The 18,927-nt window shown below is 41.9% G+C and overlaps 1 protein-coding gene across 1 annotated transcript; it reads left to right on the plus strand.

The window, feature by feature from the left end:
- Nucleotides 1-1,516: 1,516 nt before the first annotated feature.
- LOC110304430 (SH2 domain-containing protein 1B2) lies at nucleotides 1,517-18,305 on the plus strand. Its single transcript, XM_021175831.1, has 4 exons — nucleotides 1,517-1,650; nucleotides 14,863-14,926; nucleotides 16,748-16,910; nucleotides 18,268-18,305. The coding sequence occupies exons 1-4, from the start codon at nucleotides 1,517-1,519 to the stop codon at nucleotides 18,303-18,305; spliced, it is 399 nt and encodes a 132-aa protein (XP_021031490.1).
- The last annotated feature ends 622 nt before the right edge of the window (nucleotides 18,306-18,927 follow it).

Raw genomic sequence — 18,927 nt, forward strand, 5'->3', positions numbered from 1 at the left:
TGAGGTCCCATTTATCAATCCTCGATCTTACAGCACAAGCCATTGCTGTTCTATTCAGGAATTTTTCCCCTGTGCCCATATCTTCGAGGCTTTTCCCCACTTTCTCCTCTATAAGTTTCAGTGTCTCTGGTTTTGTGTGAAGTTCCTTGATCCACTTAGATTTGACCTTAGTACAGGGAGATAGGAATGGATCGACTCGCATTCTTCTACATGATAACAACCAGTCCAACCCAAATTCTGATTGGAATTAAGTCTCACTACACTAGTTGAAATTGTAACATGCCCCTGGACCTTAGTAGGCCACCTGGCCTTAGCAAACTGATGTCACGATGAAAATGTCATCCAGGAACTAAAACTCATAATATAGGCACTGCTACGTGCCGAAACAGTGGTTCTCAATCTTTCTAATGCTGTGATCCTCTAATACAGTTACTCATGTTGTGATAATCCCCAGCCAAAAAATATTTCTATTGCTACTACATGATCATGATTTTGCTACTCTTATGAATCATAATGTGAATATCTGATGTGTGACCCACAGCACACAGGTTGAGAACCACTGCTCCAGAATGAATAAAGATCTAACCCATCAAAGTCCACAGATCTAGTGAAGTCTGCAAAAGGTCCTAACCTTGCCTACTGCCCTCTGCGGTTCTGCTTCAAGCTGTTCTTGCTAGGTGTGTTAACCTAGAATGTGGTGTTGTGCTTCAAAGGTCACCCCAAAACACTTAAAAGGTCACCCCAAAACACTCAAGGATACACTGGGATCTCAAATACCCAGTGTAATTGCTGGCCAACTAATAAAGACTTTCTCTCAGTTTACAACCATATCCAAGTAGTCTTCTATGATGGATGCTCCCAAAACTGAGATTCATTCTTGACAGTGTTATTGGGGCCAAGAACCCATGGCTAGAGAGGTCCTTGTACTTAGGGAAGGACATATGACTATTACTTTGTCAAATGAACATGGTATTAAACCTAAGAACTTATCACAATTCTATCCACAGGGCAGGGCATTTCTCAACCTTCATTAGGGAAGCTTACTTTTGAATAGATGGCCATTAATGCAGAGCACGATCGGAAAAAGCCGAAGCAGAAATGGATACCTCGTGCAGCAGGGTTAGTGGTATGGCCCCTAGGAAGCACACCAGTAGCCAGAAGGGGTGAAAATCTGTACGAGATATGCTGTAACCTGGCCCTAGGGAGCTTGACTTTAGTGCTGCTGCTGCAGCCATAAACAGCACTGACTCAGGTAGAAGGTATACTCGATCACTTGTGTGAATCATCTTTGAACCACCTACCTCTAGGCTGAAGTGGCATGGTCACTCCATCTCCCTCCCTTCTCATTTCCTGAGTCGGGTAAAGCTCACTGAACCCCACAGAGCAACCTCATTTGTTTAGGTCACAGTGGAGGAACAGACCTTCCACTCCTCTCTTCACTTCCCTCTTCACAGCGCCTCCTTGGCCTGGGACTGGATCTCAGGGTGACAGGACAGTTTAAGCATAACAACCCTCCATGGATCTGCCTTACTACCATGGCTGCCTGGCCAAGCGAGAGTGTGAAGCCCTGCTCCTCAAGGGAGGGGTGGACGGCAACTTTCTGATAAGAGACAGCGAGTCTGTGCCAGGAGCCCTGTGCCTCTGTGTCTCGTGAGTATCCTCATCTTCATGCAGGTGAACCCTGATGGCAGCCATATGCTCAGGAAGTTGTATCTCATTCTACTTTGGAATAGTAATGGGCCAGGCACTGCCAGGAGAGGACAGAAGGATGTCCCTGCCCAGCTCTTCTGCCGGCCTTCCTCTCTCAGTTGTGCATGCCACATGAGCAGAGTCGGAGACAACAGAAGAGGGTAGACAAGTAAGGAAGGAGAGAAGGTGATGGGGAGAAAGAACGGACAGAGCAGCATCTTCTCTGCATGCCTCTTTATGTGATGTAGAGAAATCCAGGGGGGCTTTACTATAGCATGAAATGTTGGTTGGCTGCATTCACTTGCAGTATTTAAAGTGCTAAGATATCATATGCTTTCAGGCTGGTAAAGGGCTTTACCAAACTGCATTTCCTCATTTCTTTTTATCCTTTTTGTGGTCTTGTGAGACAAGCAGGATCCATTGTCATTTTATAGACGAAGAAATAGAGCAACACTGAATCCTTTATCATGCCTGTTATAGAAACTGAGGAAGACTTTATTCAGGGTCCTCTTGACAGGTGTAGAGATTGATGCAATGGTGACTTTGGTGGGGGAGAGGGGAAGATTGGCCTTAACTCTGAATACAGTATGAACAAGTATAAATTTATGGCAAGGAGAAGGATGGGGGTCTGTACATGGAAAAGAACTAAGGGGGAAACTTTAAGACAAGAGAAAGTACAGCTAAAATGACCCTGGAATTCTAGCTGGCCATTTCGATCAGATTTCATCTGGGGGCAGATGAAGAAGCTGACAAGATACAAAGCTTTGGAGCTTTGAGAAAGCTGAATTTTGTAAGGAAATGCACAGGCGGGCCTAGGAGGTTTGGGAGCTTGACTGAAGTCCAGGTGAACAAAGAATCAGTGTCACTGGAGCAGAGAGCTCTTGTGCTTAGATTCTGGAGAAAGGTCAGAAGGCAAAAGTGGCTGTCACTACTAGTTGTGATATAGTGAGGGATCTTTGTTTCCTTACACGTGGCCAAAGAAACTCCTTCAAGAGAGACGACATTATGTGTATCTTAGCTTTCAATCTGCAAGTGATATTCAGGTGACTGTTTATTTTTTGTTTGTGTTTTTGGTCTGTATCCATTGGTAGTATGTGCCACAGTCATGGTCTCCATGTAGTGATGTTAAGAGGTGGTAGGGTCTTCAAGAGATGGAGCCTAAGTGGAGACCATAGGTCACTGGAACTATTACCCTTGGAAGGATCTTAGGGGACATTTACTTTGTTCTTTCTAAGAGTGTTGTTATCAAAGGAATTAGAATGGCCCTATTATCTCTCCATGTGGCCTTCCCCTCTCTACATGATGACACCTGCCACCATAAGATACAGCCAAGTGGAGCCTCACCTCACCCGGGGCCATACTGAGCAGATGAGTGACAAGTGCTGGGATTCAGAACTTAAAGCTGATGAGGAGTAAGTCCCGAAGCTGGGAAGTTAGAGTGCGAAACCATTGAAGCTCTGGGTGGGAGGTGGGGAGGAAGCACTTATGGTGGAGCGCAGGGCAATAGAAAAAGTGCAAGGGCAACCCCAGAGACAGCACACATTTTGGCCAGCACCCCAGGTACAAGGTCTACTTTGAGGTGCTCTTTAATCTTGATATTTATTTTTAGCTTAATTGAGTTGTGTCAGCCCAGCACATATATTCATGTAAAGCAACCATCACTTGGATTGTTTAAAAAAAAAACAAACAAACAAAGATAAAACCAAGTCAAATGAGAAAGGTCTAAGTATTTGTTGAGCACTTTCACAGGACAAAACTTCACCCTCCTCTCTGCCTATGTCATGGAAGGGCAGATGACTTGGCATGAATGTTCAGTCATAAGGTGTGGGTCAAATGACCCCCTGCGACCTTATCCCTGATCTGGTGATCACTTATTTTCACCATTAATTATAATCTTTCACAGGCCAAGCACTGTGTTAGATCCTCAGCCAACAGATCTAATGTAGAGAACAGAAGCCCGAGCATAGTAAGGAAGATTAAGTCACTGGACCCTGTGGTGCAAATGGCTGTTGTGATGATTAGAACATCACTGGGTGTGATGGGAGCTGACAGCCATGAGAAACAGAAAGCATCATAGGGGTGCTGAGACTCGGAGGATGAGCGGATCCTTCTGTTATTTCATTCAATAAGCTTATTCTCAGTTTCTTTAGGTTCCAAGCATGGTCCTAAGCCTTAGAACATAGTGACAAGAATTGGAAGAAATGTCACTTTACACAGATCCTTCTAGTAAATGATGTTACCTGTAATTTATGAGGGTAAAAAATAACTGCTCATTTCTGTTATTGATTGATTGATTGGTTGATTGATTGATTTGAGTCAGGGTCTCACAAAGTCCAGGTAGGCCTTGAATGCACTATGCAGCTCAGACTGTTCTATAAATCACAAAAATTCCCCTGTCCTGCCTCCTAAATGTTGTGATTACAAGTGTGTACAATCCCCAGGCCTGGCAGGCTGATCTAATGGCATATACAAGACCAAACTCTTCATATATTATCATATGCTTTGACTTTATCTCCCCAGGGCTACTGAAATATGTCCTGGGTAGTCACCTCAGAAATATGTTAGACAGTACCCAAGGAGGAACCTGAGCCGTGACTTTTCCCTCATATCCAGAATCCTGCCATCCTCCTTGGCAGAGACAAGCCCTTTCTTTGCTGCAGTATTTGGATTTCTGAGCTGTCCCAGAGCCAATGAATAAAGAGTAAGAATTTAGAGATAAATGAGGGAAGTCAGGAGTGGTGGTTCATGTTTGTAAACCTCACAGTGTGGGTTGCTAACCTAGGCTATAGAGTAAGGTTCTGTCTCAAAATTCCAAAAGGGAAGGAAGGAAGGAAGGAAGGAAGGAAGGGAGGGAGGGAGGGAGGGAGGGAGGGACGAAGGAAGGGAGGGACGAAGGAATGTGAGAACAGGATAAGGAACCGATGAAAAGGGAGGGAAGCTTCAGAGAATGTCTACCTTGCAGCTTGAGGAGAGAGCTACCACGGGCAGGAAAGGGCATCTGACGTCTCAGCAGGTGGAGCTAGAAAACCTCAATGTGTGAAGTGTGTGTGTGATGTGTGACTTTGTGAAAATGAGGAAATCGAAACTGGGTCTGCCTTTGCAACCTAGAGAGTCCAGACAGGATAGATGTTAGCAGGTAAAAAGGCTCCATCCCTGAGAAGAGTCCATGAAGAGAAGGCTAGACTTTCTGTAGCCACTGAGAGGCTGCAGGTGCCATATGCAATGGGAGGAATTGAGGCTATGCCTTTCTGTCACCAGAGACTCATTTGCAACTCCCAAATTCTGAGAAACAGTGGCAAAGAGTTCAGAAATAAAAAACAATAACCCGAACAATCTATATTAATTAGGACATGTGCAGACTCCTTTTAGAAAAAAACATAGGGTTGAGTGTAGTTCAGTGGTTAAGAACGTGTCTAGCATGTACAAGGCTCTGAGATCAACCACAGCACCAAAGTTCACAAAGTTCAGCTACTCCTGCTAAACATAAGTCCAAAATAAAGTTTAAAGTTGGCCATGGTAATTCTTGCCTGTGTTCTCAGCATATACAAGGCTTGGATAGGAGGATGGTCATGAACTTGAGGCCAGCGTGGATTACACAGTGAGTTTCAAATCAGCCTGAAATATGGTGTGAGGTCCTGTCATAATGGCAAGAAAAAAAAGAAAGACCAAAGAGGGGGAAAAAAGGATGATAAGGAGGGTGGAATTGAGGGAGGAGGGAAAAAAAAAGAAAAAAATGATCAAAGACACATAAAAAACAAAAGCAGAGCTCATTTCCCTCTATCTTTAGTAGTTACTTACATTTAAGTGCACGCATCAGCAAACTTCATCGTGCACATATTGTAGATGTATATATAACAAATGGCTCTCTGCACATGGTAGTTTTTAACCTGATTTTCTTTGTAGTGTGTGTGTGTGTCTGTGTGTGTGTGTCTGTGTGTGTGTGTCTGTGTGTGTGGTCTGTGTATACATGTTAAGATGGGGGCAGTATACACATACACATGCATATGTGTGCATGGAGACCAAAAGGCAATGTCAAGCATCTTCCTCAATTGCTCTCCACTTTATTTTTGGAGACAGGGGAGCTCCTTGATCCTGGCGCTTACTGATTTGGCCAGACCAACTTGCCAGCCATCCTCCGGGATCCACGCCTTCCCTCTTCCTCATGCTAGGATTATAGGAATACACCCAATGCCAGACTCAGCATCCATACAGATGCTGGGAATCTGAACGCAGTCCCTCATGCTTGCACAGAAGCGCTTCACTGACTGAGCCATCCATCGCTCCAGCCTAACAAAGCTGCCACTACTATCTCTTCGTAACTGAGTAGCAGATAGTAATTCTTATCATTTGTATATAGTTATTTCCAATTTTTATTTTGCATTTTATGTGATGGGTTAAATATAAGTTGGAACAATTAACTTTTTGTACTTACATCTTTTAAATTTTGCCTCTTTAAAAATCTAGACATTTGAATTTTGTCAGGCACATTGACAAATACAACACCAGCCTTCACGGACATACCTTCTAAGCAAGGGCAGGAAAAAGACGGATGTCAACAGACTCAAATATTTCAAGTTTTCAGGGGTCCCGCTTGTGGTTTAATAATGACATGGAGACAATTGTATAGTATAAGGCTGTTGGCCTGTTTACCTGAGACATCTCTCAGCTAGCCCAAAATGACTTACTCTGCTCTACCTCCCTGCCCTGCTTCCTCTTGGCTTCTATCCAGCTGTTTTTTGCCTGCCTGGTTGTTCTGCCCCACGTCCAAGAACCAGCTGTTCACTATGCAAAAAGCCATACTCCTTACTCATCCAGTCTGAACCAACCAGCAGCAGGAAAACCACTGGCCAACCTTTCTGTGTTACCTCTCCTTTCTTCCTTGCTACGTGACCTCACCCAAGGCCGCTTGCCCTTTTTTTTGTGGCCAGGTGAGGATGTGACAAACATTTATATACCTTGCTAGCTTGGCACCTCAGGCACAGCAATAACAATTGAGAACCCAGGGATACATTTTCATAGCCAGTTGATAGAATATATGTGGGTTATCCCAACATTCAAAGAAAAATTTCTGCCAGGAGAAACCAATGTAGTAAGATTCTTATAATTTCTTCCCCTCTTCCCCAATTTCACCTGAAATATCTGATGTTCAAAGGCTGCAACTTCATGCATCTTTTGGAGTTTCTCAGGGCTTTTGGAGGAGAAGGGATAATAAATGTGGTCCTATTATTCCATCTTGGCTGGAAGCAGAAGTCGTGATTGGTGCACATTTATTACTTACCATAAATACCTGTATCAAACATTGGGCTGATTTGCTCTCCAATCCAGCTGAGTGTCAGGTTCCAGCTGCTCAAAGATGCCCTCCCAACTACCAGCAACTCTCAGTTCTCTATATTCTCTTCCTTTTTTATTTCATATACACTTTTAACAACCTTCTTCCTTCCTTTCCTTCTTTCCTTCTTTCCTTCCTTCCTTCCTTCCTTCCTTCCTTCCCTCCCTCCCTTCCTTCCCTTCCTCCCTCCCTCCCTCCCTCCCTCCCTCTCTCCCTCCCTTCCTTCCTTCCTTCCTTTCTTCCTTCCTTTCTTCCTTTGATACAGTATCTTATTAAGTGTCTCTGAGTGACCTGTAACTTCCTAAATAGACTAGGCTGGCTTCAAACTCAAAAGATCCATCTGCCTCTGCCTCCCACATTCTGGGATTAATGGCGTTCAACTTTTATTTCTCTCTCCACTCCTGTCCTAGGAAGTTGGTATAAATCATATCCATTTAAGATCCTTCTGGCAAGCAGTCTTCAGTCTGATGCTATCTAGGAGTCATTTTGTTAATATATAAAAGTTACTTATTACCTCAGAGACCCATACATGCATATGTATATACATATATATGTATTCATTTTCATATATGTGTGTATATATATTTGTGTATATATATGAATGATCATTAAAAAAATCAAAGTAGAGCCGGGCGTGGTGGCGCACGCCTTTAATCCCAGCACTCGGGAGGCAGAGGCAGGNNGATTTCTGAGTTCNAGGCCAGCCTGGTCTACAAAGTGAGTGCCAGGACAGCCAGGGCTACACAGAGAGACCCTGTCTCAAAAAACCAAAAAAAAAAAAAAAAATCAAAGTATACTCCCTGCCTCTAGTTTTCCATTTTGTCTGCTAAATCATATTATTAAACTTGTTATTAAAATAGTAGTACAAAGTGATGAACCTGCTGCCTGGTTCATATGAATTCTCAACACATCATGGTTATTACTTTTGTTCACTATGATGGTTTGATATCTATCTATCTATCTATCTATCTACCCACCTATCTGCCATGCATCACACCAATTCAAAGATAACTCACAGGTATACAAAGGGAGATGTGAAATAGACAAGGGGATCAACAGATCTGGGTTTCAGAGGCAAGTTGGAGCTAGGAACACAATTAAAATCTAATTCAATAAAAATATTTTACCAGTAGTCTTTCTGTTCAAAACTATTGCAGCTTTCTTTATTTGATGAATTGTTCTTTCAAAGTCTCCTGGTATGATTTCTTCATATAGGCTCAGCACATTCTATGTACGTCAAGAACTGTATACTGGGTCTGCATTAAAAGTCACACATTGGGCTAGATGGATAAATCAGACTGTGGTTCTGGCCCTGAGGGACTTATACTCTAGTGTAAACTACAAACGGAAAAGTGGATGATTGAAGTCCAATACGTTAAGTGCTGGATTGGAATAGTAGCTGTAGGTGATATTTTTCCAAAAAGTCTGTCTCCTTTGCTCTATCCCAGATCCAAGAGTTATCAACTCACCTACTTTGTATCACCAGCTGTTTGTGTTGAGTCCTGGGAGACAAAGATGACAATATAGACCAGTTATTTTGGCATGTTGATTGTTACCATGCTGTGACTTCATTGCTGTCTTAATTACTATCATATCGTGGTGGTTGGTTTTTAATTGTCAATATGACATGATCTGGAATCACTTTGGAAGAGTCTTAAGAATTATCTAGATTAGGTTGATTTGCAGCAGTTATCTTGACTATGTGACTTGGAGCAGGAAGGCTCACCCACTCCAATTCCCTAGACCGAGTCTTGAACTATGTAAGAGTGGAGAAACTAAACTAAGTGCTACATGCACGCATACTTTTTAACTCTTTCCTTCTTGACTATGGAAGCAGTAACAAATGTCTCATGCTCCTGTCTATGTGACTTTCCTACAATGATGGACTATAAACTGGAACCATGTGCTATACATAAGGAACCCTTTCTCCCTCAGTTGCTTTTGTAATACTTTATCCAAGCAATAGAAATGAAGGGAAGTCACCTAGCTTTATAAGAGCCAGGACTGTTAAGACAGTAAAGCACTAAGCACTCATTAGCACTTTTCCCCACAAGAAACTACCACTGACAATAACTTTCCTGTTTCTTCCTTTCAAACACACAGGGGAAGTCAGAAAACAAAATCTCTTAGATTGGCATTTGAAGTCAGTTTTTTAAAGGGTATAAAGTTTTGTTTTGTCTTTAATGTTGAATAATAGCCTCTCCACCCTTGAAAGAATTAATAAAGTAAACCCTCACTGTCCAAATATTAAATGTCAAGAGGCTGATGAAAAAATTAATAGAAAGTAATTAGAGTGTATCTTTTTTTTCATGTTTATTTGTCTTGTTTTTGAGTTTCTGTAAGGATTAGAAGCCAGCAAACCCTTGGAATCTAGAAGGCTCCTATCAAGATCACTACAAGCTTATGTAACAAAACCTGTAACTAGTTCATTTGTTCTTTCTTTCCTTCCTTTCCTCCCCCTCTTTCTGTTGTTCTCTTTCTCCTTCTCCTACAGGATCTTTCTACATAATCCTGGTTGTGTTGAAATTCACTATGTAAATCAGATAAGCCACAAACTCAAGAGAGATTTGCCTGCCTCTGCCTTCTGAGTGCTGCGATTAAAGGCAAGTACTGGCTTCTGTAATTTGCTTTTGATTAAATATAAATATATATACATATATATATATATATATATATATATATATATTCTTTTAAAATTCAAAATGTTCCTAGTCTTCTCAAAGTTGCATAAATGTGACCAGAAATGTTTTTGGAGGGGGTGGGGCTCTTGCATTACTGTCCCACAGAAAAGGCTAAACTTTCCAATACCTGACAATCCTCTACTCAATAGCTGAAAATCTACACAAAGGCAATTCCTCTGAGGCACTGATGAGCCTCCCCTGCCTCCCTCTTCCTCCAACACTCCTTCCCTCCTTGACTTTCTCTTCCTTCATCTCTTCTGTCATTCCTTAGTGTGTATCTTAAAATTTGTATTTGAATAAAGCCATTTTCTTTGTTTTTTTTTTTATTACTGATAGAAGCATATTAGGTTTATGAAATTTTAAATCATTTTTAAAATGATATTTTTCTATTTGGTTTGTGTGTGCGAGTGGGTAAGGTGTCACATGCACATGGAGGCCTGAGGTTGAGGCTGAGAATCCTCTGGAATGGCTTTCACCGTACTCATTGAGGCAGACCCTCTCAGTCAAACCCAGAGCTGACAGATGAAACTCGTCTTACTAAAGAGACACCAGGGGACAAAGGATTAAGCACACATCGTGGGCAGACACCAATTTCCAACACAAAGAGATTCTTTATTAGGCAAGAGAGAAGAGAGACAGGGTGGCTGAATCTGAATGGGGCAGAAACAGCAACAAGAGTCTCTGCAGTAGTGTCTAAGGAGAAAATGGGGAAGTCTGTGCTACAGTAAACTGGTAAGCCCTGCTTGGATATGTTGGTCAGTGTAGTCAAATGAGGAATGTTGATAGCTAGACCTTGGTAATCAGCTTGAGGAATGAGGAAGTGTCCACATGTGGGAGCCTAGTACAGAAAAGTGGGAAAGGGCATCTTGCCAGCACCTTGTCTGGTCTCGTTATAGCCCTTCACTTACCAGAAACAGTGCCCTGGGGATGTCCTGTCTCTACCTATTCCTTCTGAGGCTGGAGTTACAAGATGTCAGCCACACCCACCTGAAAGTCTGGATTTCTGGGGAATCCAAACTCCAGTCTTCACATGTGGCATTACACATTTAAACAGTTCTTCCTAGACCCCAGTTTGTAGTTATTTGTAATAATTTTATTTAATTACATTAGAAATAATTAGGTATGCTATTACTTTATGCATTTACTTGGTTTATATATTCATGGATTGTTAATAGTTTATCTTAGAGATAAACTATTTAGTGTTTGTGATTTTACCTGCATGTATATATGTGTGCCTGGTGCAAACCGAGGACAGAAGAGTTAAATCCCTGGAACTGAAGTATAGATGGTTAAAAGCTGGCTTGCAGGTGCTGGGAACTGAACCTGGGCCCTCCGCAAGAAAAACAACTGCTCTTAAGTGTTGAGCCATCTCTCCAGCCCCCTTTGAAATATTTTAAATGAATTAAATATTTAGGTTCACCAATCTTTACTTTTATTTATTTATTTATTTATTTATTTGTTTATTTGTTTATTTATTTATTTTCGAGACAGCATTTCTCTGTATAGCCTGGCTGTCCTGGAACTCACTCTGTAGACCAGGCTGGCTTTGAACTCAGAATTCCGCCTGCCTCTGCCTCCCAAGTGCTGGGATTAAAGGTGTGCGCCACCACTGCTGGGCCCCAATCTTTTTAATAAACGATCAAATGTTGACATCATCTGCTTTGTTTCAATATCGGTATATCATAAGATATACTTTCTAATTTTACTAAATTTTATCAAACTGTTCTCACGCACATCACACTGCATAGTATATTAAACCTTTTCTAAGGCTTCATCACAGTTAATATTTTGCATTAATAAATTCTTTCAGTTCTGCCAGCCTGGTATGAGACCTCAGTGTTGTTTAATATGCATTTCTCTAGACGGTAGCAAAATGAAACATCTTTCCTGTGTTTACTGACATTTACTTTGTCTTAGTATTCTCCTACATGTTAGGGCTATAATTGACTTCTTCCAATCTCTGGACAGTTTTACTCCCTTAATAGCTTAGTTTGATAAATTGAAGCTTTAATTAATTAAACAAACAAGCACATTACACTGCTATATAGCTTCCACTTTTTACAATTGAAAATCCAATTCTTCCTTACCTCAAGGTAGTTAAGCTGTTCATGTATAGCTAACTCTCCAAAGTTTAATGTGGTTTTCCCCCATCATGGGATCTGTAGAGTATGGCGCAGAGATCCAAGTTTATGTGTTTCCACATGAAAATCATGCCACTGTGGGCTCTTCCCTCCACCATCTGTGTTGGCAGAGCTGTCACCTATCAAACCACCACACACACAGGCACAGACCTGAGCTGGTCTGTGCTGGTAATACCTTTCTCCTCGGAACGAGGTCCTCACCAGCTATGTAAGGAGCTTTATGATCTGTTGAGAGGGAACCATCCCCTGGATAGTATGCACGCCTCTCTCTCTCTCTCTCTCTCTCTCTCTCTCTCTCTCTCTCTCTCTCTCTCTCTCTCTGTCTCTCTCTCTCGTTCTCCAATATTTTGCTTCTCTAAAATTGGCCTAACAATTCCAAGCCTGGATTCTGTATGTGCAGAGGAGTGACGTGTTCTGACTCACAGTTTATGGCAGGACTAAGAACACTGGCCAATGCTGGCACCAGACAAGTGGTACACAAGCCAAGCATACACGCAAATATCCATATACATTTTTTAAAAGCAGATGATATATTTAAGGAGAAAAATTAAAGTAGAAAATTGTTTCTAAGGAGCACAGGAAAATAATTCCCTGGAACCACTAAGAGTTTGAGTGATACCAGGTAGTGGAGCACACCTGGAATCCCAGCGTTTGGGATGAGTAAGTAGGCAGATCATGAGTTCCAGACCAGCCTGGTCTACAGAGGTAGTTCTAGGACAGCCAGGGTGGCACAGAGATACCCTGTTTGGAAAAACAGAAACAGCAGCAGCAGCAGCAGCAGCAGCAGCAGCAGCAGCAGCAGCAGCAGCAGCAGCAGCAGCAATAACAACAACAAAAAACAAAAGTAAAAAAGAGCAGGTGGAATTGGACATGGTGGCTCAGAATTTCCGAAGCAGACCCAAGTGAATCTGTGTGTTGTAGGCCAGGCTGGTCTATCCAGTGAGTTCCAGTTTAATAGGGTCACATGTTGAGAGACCCTGTCTTAGAGAGGTGGGGGAGAGTAAGGGGAGAGTGAGAATGGAGAAGGACAGTCTTAACTTAAAGCTAATCCACAGGACTGTGCTTTTCGTTTAGCTGTACAGACAAGGGGAGTTGAGTTTAACCAAGATTCTGATTTACTAATGTGATTAAATAAAGTAGAAGATGGCAAATAAAAAAAAATCCCAGTGTGGATGATCCTTGATTTACAATAAAAGTATGTCTCAATAACCCCATGTAAGTTGAGTATACTATTCAAACCACACACACTATGCCATACATACCAAACAACATATCTTCACAACATAGAAAATTGGTAATTTCCCTTCGTGGTTGCATGTCTTATGGGTCTCTGTAACTCAGTTTCATGAAAGATGGATATAGCATACTGATTAAAATCTCGAGATCTGAAGTATAATTTTTACTGAACAGATTTTATTTTCATAAATATAAAGAAATCATAAAATTGAAGCTTGTAAGTCAATCCATTATATTAGTCTATAGTTCCTTATACATTTATATAAACCATTCACACACACATACACACACACACACACACACACACACACACATGTCCCACCTGAGTATTAAGGGAAGTGAAGTAATGATAATGTGATGATGGGTAAGTAACCTAAGCAAGATGAATATATCGGCTTGTTTTTGCTGCTTTGATAAACACCATGACTTAAATACCATGATTGAGTGGTAGAGGTAGCTTGGTGGGTCTGGGCTAAGGTGTGCCAGTACGAGATCATACCATGCCATAGGTCTAATGCAAGAGGTTTATTGGGAGGCAGAAGGCAAAAGGCATTCTCAAGTGGACACAGACCACACAGAGGGAGGGGAAGTGGGGAGGTGAGTCCGCCAAGAGACAGGAAGATAAAGAGAGGGCCATGATGTAGCGACCTTTCAAAGAGTGGGCACACATAACATACAAAAACACGTACAGCTATAGTGGAAAGGCACTGAAGCTGGCAGAGGGGTAGAGGAGAGTGATACTGTAAGCTGCTGGTGCTGAGCCACTGAAGGCATGATGGGAGAATGCCAGATTTATAACAATGACCAAAAGCAACTTGAGGAGACAATAGTTTCTTTGGTTTACATATCCAGATCTCAGTCTACACTTAGCAAAGTCAGGGAAGGAAGCTAAGAAGGAGCAGAGGCAGGAGCCATGGAGGAACGCTGTTTACTGACTTGCTCCTTAGGCTCTGATCAGCAACCCTTCCCTGCACTGCCACTTTCTAAACTATCACATCTGCTATATTTATTCCTTTGTAAAGCAATGAATTCACGTGGGATATCAAAGACAACAGTTACTATTAGAAATGAGCAGGAATAGTTCATTTGTGACTAGGAGAATTTTGCTTCCAACTGTCACCATTCAGAGTATTTCATACTGTCTTGGTGCATGATGCATGCATGACTCTGAAATAGCCCACCTTTTTCCTCTAGGGAGTCACAGTGAAATGACTTTCTCCTACAGTGGTAAACACTGAAAGAAGCTATTTTATAATGTTATTTTAAGCATTGAGACAAAATCATTTATGTTGTAATAAAAGAATATGCCCTTGGAAATTTGATGAATTCTAATAAAAAATATAGAAGCATAAGCCAGAGAAATAAGAATTATAGAGTTTTAAACACTTGGGAAAGACCACAGACTCAGTCCAGATTGGAATTAACCTAATTGATAAAAATTGCTAGCAGGACAAAAATCCCTGAGCCACACTTGAGATTGCCTTGAGAAGTGGGTGAGGGAAAGACTCTTAGAGGTTGTACTTCCTGACAAAGGTCAGGTTATAACAAGGATCTTAATTCTTTCCCCTCTTCTCCTTTGCTAGAGTTCACACTCCACCATCTCTAAGAGGTTCTGTGTTTCAAAACCAAACCCTTCCGTCTTTCTAATTCAGAGGAGAGGATCTAGGAATGTCCAGTTCCTTCTTGGGATTTAACTGAAAGCCACGTTGTGTCTCTAGTATGAAGACAGCCATCATGGGGATTTGTAGATAAGAACATTATGATTCACAGAGCCATTTTCCCACAGGTTTAAAAAGCTTGTCTACAACTACCGAATCTTCAGAGAGAAAAATGGATATTACAGGATAGAGGTGAGACTACCTAAGGACCGCCATAGCAATGGTGTGGGAATTAGGGAAAACCTGAGGGGATCTCTTGAACCCTTGATGTGACCACAGGGAGGCTTTCAAGAACAGGAGTGCTATCTCAAGGTTGATAAACAGTGAGCTTTCCTCTGAGAGAAACAGGCCAGTTCTGGATTTATGTTCCATGTTTTAATAATCCTGGCTATTCCTCCAGACCACAGAGGCAGCCATGCCCACTCCTGTACAGGTGAAATGGACCTGGACTGCATTGAAAACACTCTGTACAACCATGTGGTGTTGCCAAGGACCAGCCTCAGCTTGCAGAGAGGGGTTCTGAGGAAGGGGTGTTCAGGAGCAGAGAAATGAGTAACCTGGAGTCAAAGTGTGGGTACAAGCTGACAGCCTGCATTCTGCTTGAGACAGCTTTCTCTGGAGACCATAAGACTACTCCACAGTCCACGAACAAAGCCAGGTCTTTTATTTACATGTCAATTCAGTCATCTATCCCATTTCCCCTTTGATTATCCCACCCATCAGCATTTTCTGACCTTAGTTCCTTGACTCTTAGGAAGACAGTACTTTTTAAACACTGTAAACTAATTCAGAGATCTGTCTGCCTTTCTTTGTAAGCACAAACTTAGCTGGATGGGATCCCATCTGGAGATTACCCTTAAGACTATGCCTGGACTTAAAGTCATTCTGTCCCAAGCCGACCTTGAAGTCAGTAATCTGTCTGCCTTTGTATCTGACAAGCTGTAAGATAAATATATTTTTATAATAAGCATATATATACATACATATATACACATATACATACACACACACACACACATATATATATATATATATATATATATATATATATATATCAAACAGGTCTGTCACCCAGCTTCTGTCAACAATCATGAAGGCCCACATTCTGCAGGTGGGAACAATGTCACATAGTCCCTTCCATGACCATGATAACGTAGCATGGTGTGGCATATGCATTTAATCCCATCAATTGGGGGCGGGGGGGCAGGAGGCAGAGGCAAGTAGTTCTCTGAGTTCCAGGTTAGCCTGGTCTACAAAGTGAGTTCCAGGACAGGACAGTCAGGGCTACACAGAAAAGCCCTGTCTTGAAAAAACAAAACAAAACAAACAAAACAAAACCCTAACAAAACGTAACACTGTTTTTTAATTAGAAAACTAAACCATATCCTAGGATGAGAGTAGAAAGGGCAAGTGGGAAGGCGATCTTCAATATGCTTTTGTTCACTGTGAATATCAGAAAGATTAGGACATCCAACAATCCCTAAAATACTTAATCTACTGTTTCTTTTGCTGTACAACACACCCTTACGCCAATTTCTAAAACTTAATTTTGAAATTTAAACAAGATTAGAAATTAGTACTTCACAAAACTTCATTGTCTCATTTGAAACACTAAAATATGGTAGTACAATGTCTTTGCCTTCTGGACTACTAAACTACATAGAATTAAACACATACCATACCTTCAACTTGACTCCTCAAATGGTTTTGGATACTTTTGAGATTACGTAACTATGTAATATGATAGATTGCAGTGTTGCCTCTGCCCTTTCTTCCCTTCCGATACTTCTATATGCTTCCATTTACTCTCTTTCAACTCATGACCTCTTTTCTGAAATTTGGAGTGGGAAGATCATACTTCTGTTTTGTTTTGTTCTGTTTTTGAGGAAGGGTTCCACTGGCCTCTTACTTTCTGCTTGTCAACGCTTAGAAGCAGCCATGAAACCCTCTGTGGCAAGAAGTGTTACATTTTACCCATGGTTTCACAAGAGTGACCTTCTTATACCTTTGCAGACTGAGCCCAGTACTCCAAAAACAATCTTTCCAAACCTAGAGGAATTAATCTCCAAATTTAAAACACCAGGTCAAGGAATGGTGGTTCATCTTTCAAACCCAATAATGAGAAGCAGCTTCTGCCCGGGAGGGAGAAGATTGAACTTAGAGGCGAATGTTTACGGTAAGAGCCCTAGCACTGGGTCAGCGGGACCCTTAGTCCCAGATCCATGCATGGCCTACTCTGCAGAGTCAATGGAAACTGACAACTTATTCTATCACATTATTCTAAAGACCTTCATCCTAGGAAGCACAATTTCTACTATGTCAAGAAACAGCATCTTCTAGGCACTGAACAAGAACTAGACAATGAGGTGTGTGCTAAGATATCCAGGAAGGAGAGGGGGAAGGCCTGGGAAAAAATATCTTTGAATTAATTCTGTGACCATTTGCAGTCCACTAAAATTTGGAAATAAATTCACATGTAGACAGGTTTTCATTGGGAAAATTATGTCAAATTCCCTACCAAGACTTATCATGTTACATTTCCCTCCATTTTTGCTAAGCACAAATTTTTTAAATGATCAGGAACAAATTATTTCATATATATACCTAAAGAATGAAGCCCTTGAGAATTATGGGGGATGGCCTATATTCATGAAGGAAATAAAAGGGATTACAGTTGCCTGTGGGCAGCATCTGTGCTGACAGCAGATCTACTAACCAGGGAGAAAGATGAGGGCCCTGAGTTCTCAGGGAGCCTGAAAGCATCCACATCCACTGTCTTCTGTCTGAGCAAAGCCACTCCTTAGGCTGCCAGGGTAAGCGTTTCACTTCCATAAAAAGATTAATGTGGAATTTTAATGATGAAAATAAAGCCTGACCCCTACTCTTCTTTCTGTTGATTCAGGGGGTTGTGTGGCCATTACGATCTGATCATTTTCTGTAGGCCCAGCCACAGATATAGCCCCACTGCCTTTTTCCAACAAGATTTATAGAATTAGGAAACATTAAAAGGGCTCAAGAAATAGCCCAGTTTGTGTAGTATAGTGTTTGTCTTGCAAGTGTGAGGACCTGAATCTGATCATTAGAAGTGATGGTTTTCAAAATCTTGACATGTTGGCACGTGGTCATAATCTCAATGTTGTAGAAGCAACAACAGGTAGGTGTTGGGGGTTCGTTGACCATGAAATTTGGTGAGTTCTAGGTAAGAGGAAGACCCTATTTCAAAAAAATAGGGTAGGTGAAACCTGAGGAATGACAAATGAGGTTAACCTCTGGCCTCCACACACACAGGCACCCATGAGCATATGCACCTGCACACACATGCCTACACACTTACACACAAAAGCATTAAGGGAGCCCCTCTTGTCATAGAACCCCTCTTTCACCAAGAAAGCTCCTAGTGGCACTGCAGCCTTGGAGATGTCTCTCTGATGTGGCATGGACACTGCTTTGTGCCTGGTCTTCTTTCCCTCCAGTGGGGCTCCTGATGGGACTTCGTGGTCTGAAATGTCATGGCTGTCCTTTGCTTTCCCCAGAGAACACTGATGAGGAGTATGTGGACGTCTTGCCTTGAAGACAAGGACATTGGACAAAAGCAAGCTAGAAGAGAGATGGCTCTGCTCTCAGCTGCCACATCTGCAAGTGTGAATCTAAAATGCCAATTTCTAGTGAGCCACTGAGATCCTCTGATTGGGATAGCAAGATCTGTTCTGCAGCCTTGGAGGAGTCATTTCTCAGACGCCTGCCTCCTGGCACATTCCTCAAGAGGCTCCAAAGCCACTACTTACCTTACTCCCCTACCTTGAAATTGGACAGCCATAACCCAATCTCCTGTCTGGTTAGAGGCAGCTCCCCTCCTTCCTTCATGGTTGACAACTTCCAACAGGACAATGGGAAGTGAAGTGGAAAGAGTACTTCATAAAGCAGAAAGAATACTCAATCGTGACTTCAGAGTTCCCATCCTGTGACTCTATGACTTTGGAGAATTCACCCCCTTGTTCTCAGCTTCTTCATCTATTAAACAACTGGTTGATATATATTACCTGTACTCTCCATTGAACCTGGTTGTGTCAGGTGGAGCAGGGGTCTGAGCAGCAGGATCAGGATTTAAGGATACTGAGAGGAAGCAAACATGTCATCCCCACCTGTGAGGTTGTGGTCCTGATGGAGGTTGTGACCCACCCTGCAACTGCAGG

The sequence above is a fragment of the Mus caroli genome, chromosome 1, assembly GCF_900094665.2.
Source record: "Mus caroli chromosome 1, CAROLI_EIJ_v1.1, whole genome shotgun sequence".
In the NCBI taxonomy this organism is placed as follows: Eukaryota; Metazoa; Chordata; class Mammalia; order Rodentia; family Muridae; genus Mus; species Mus caroli.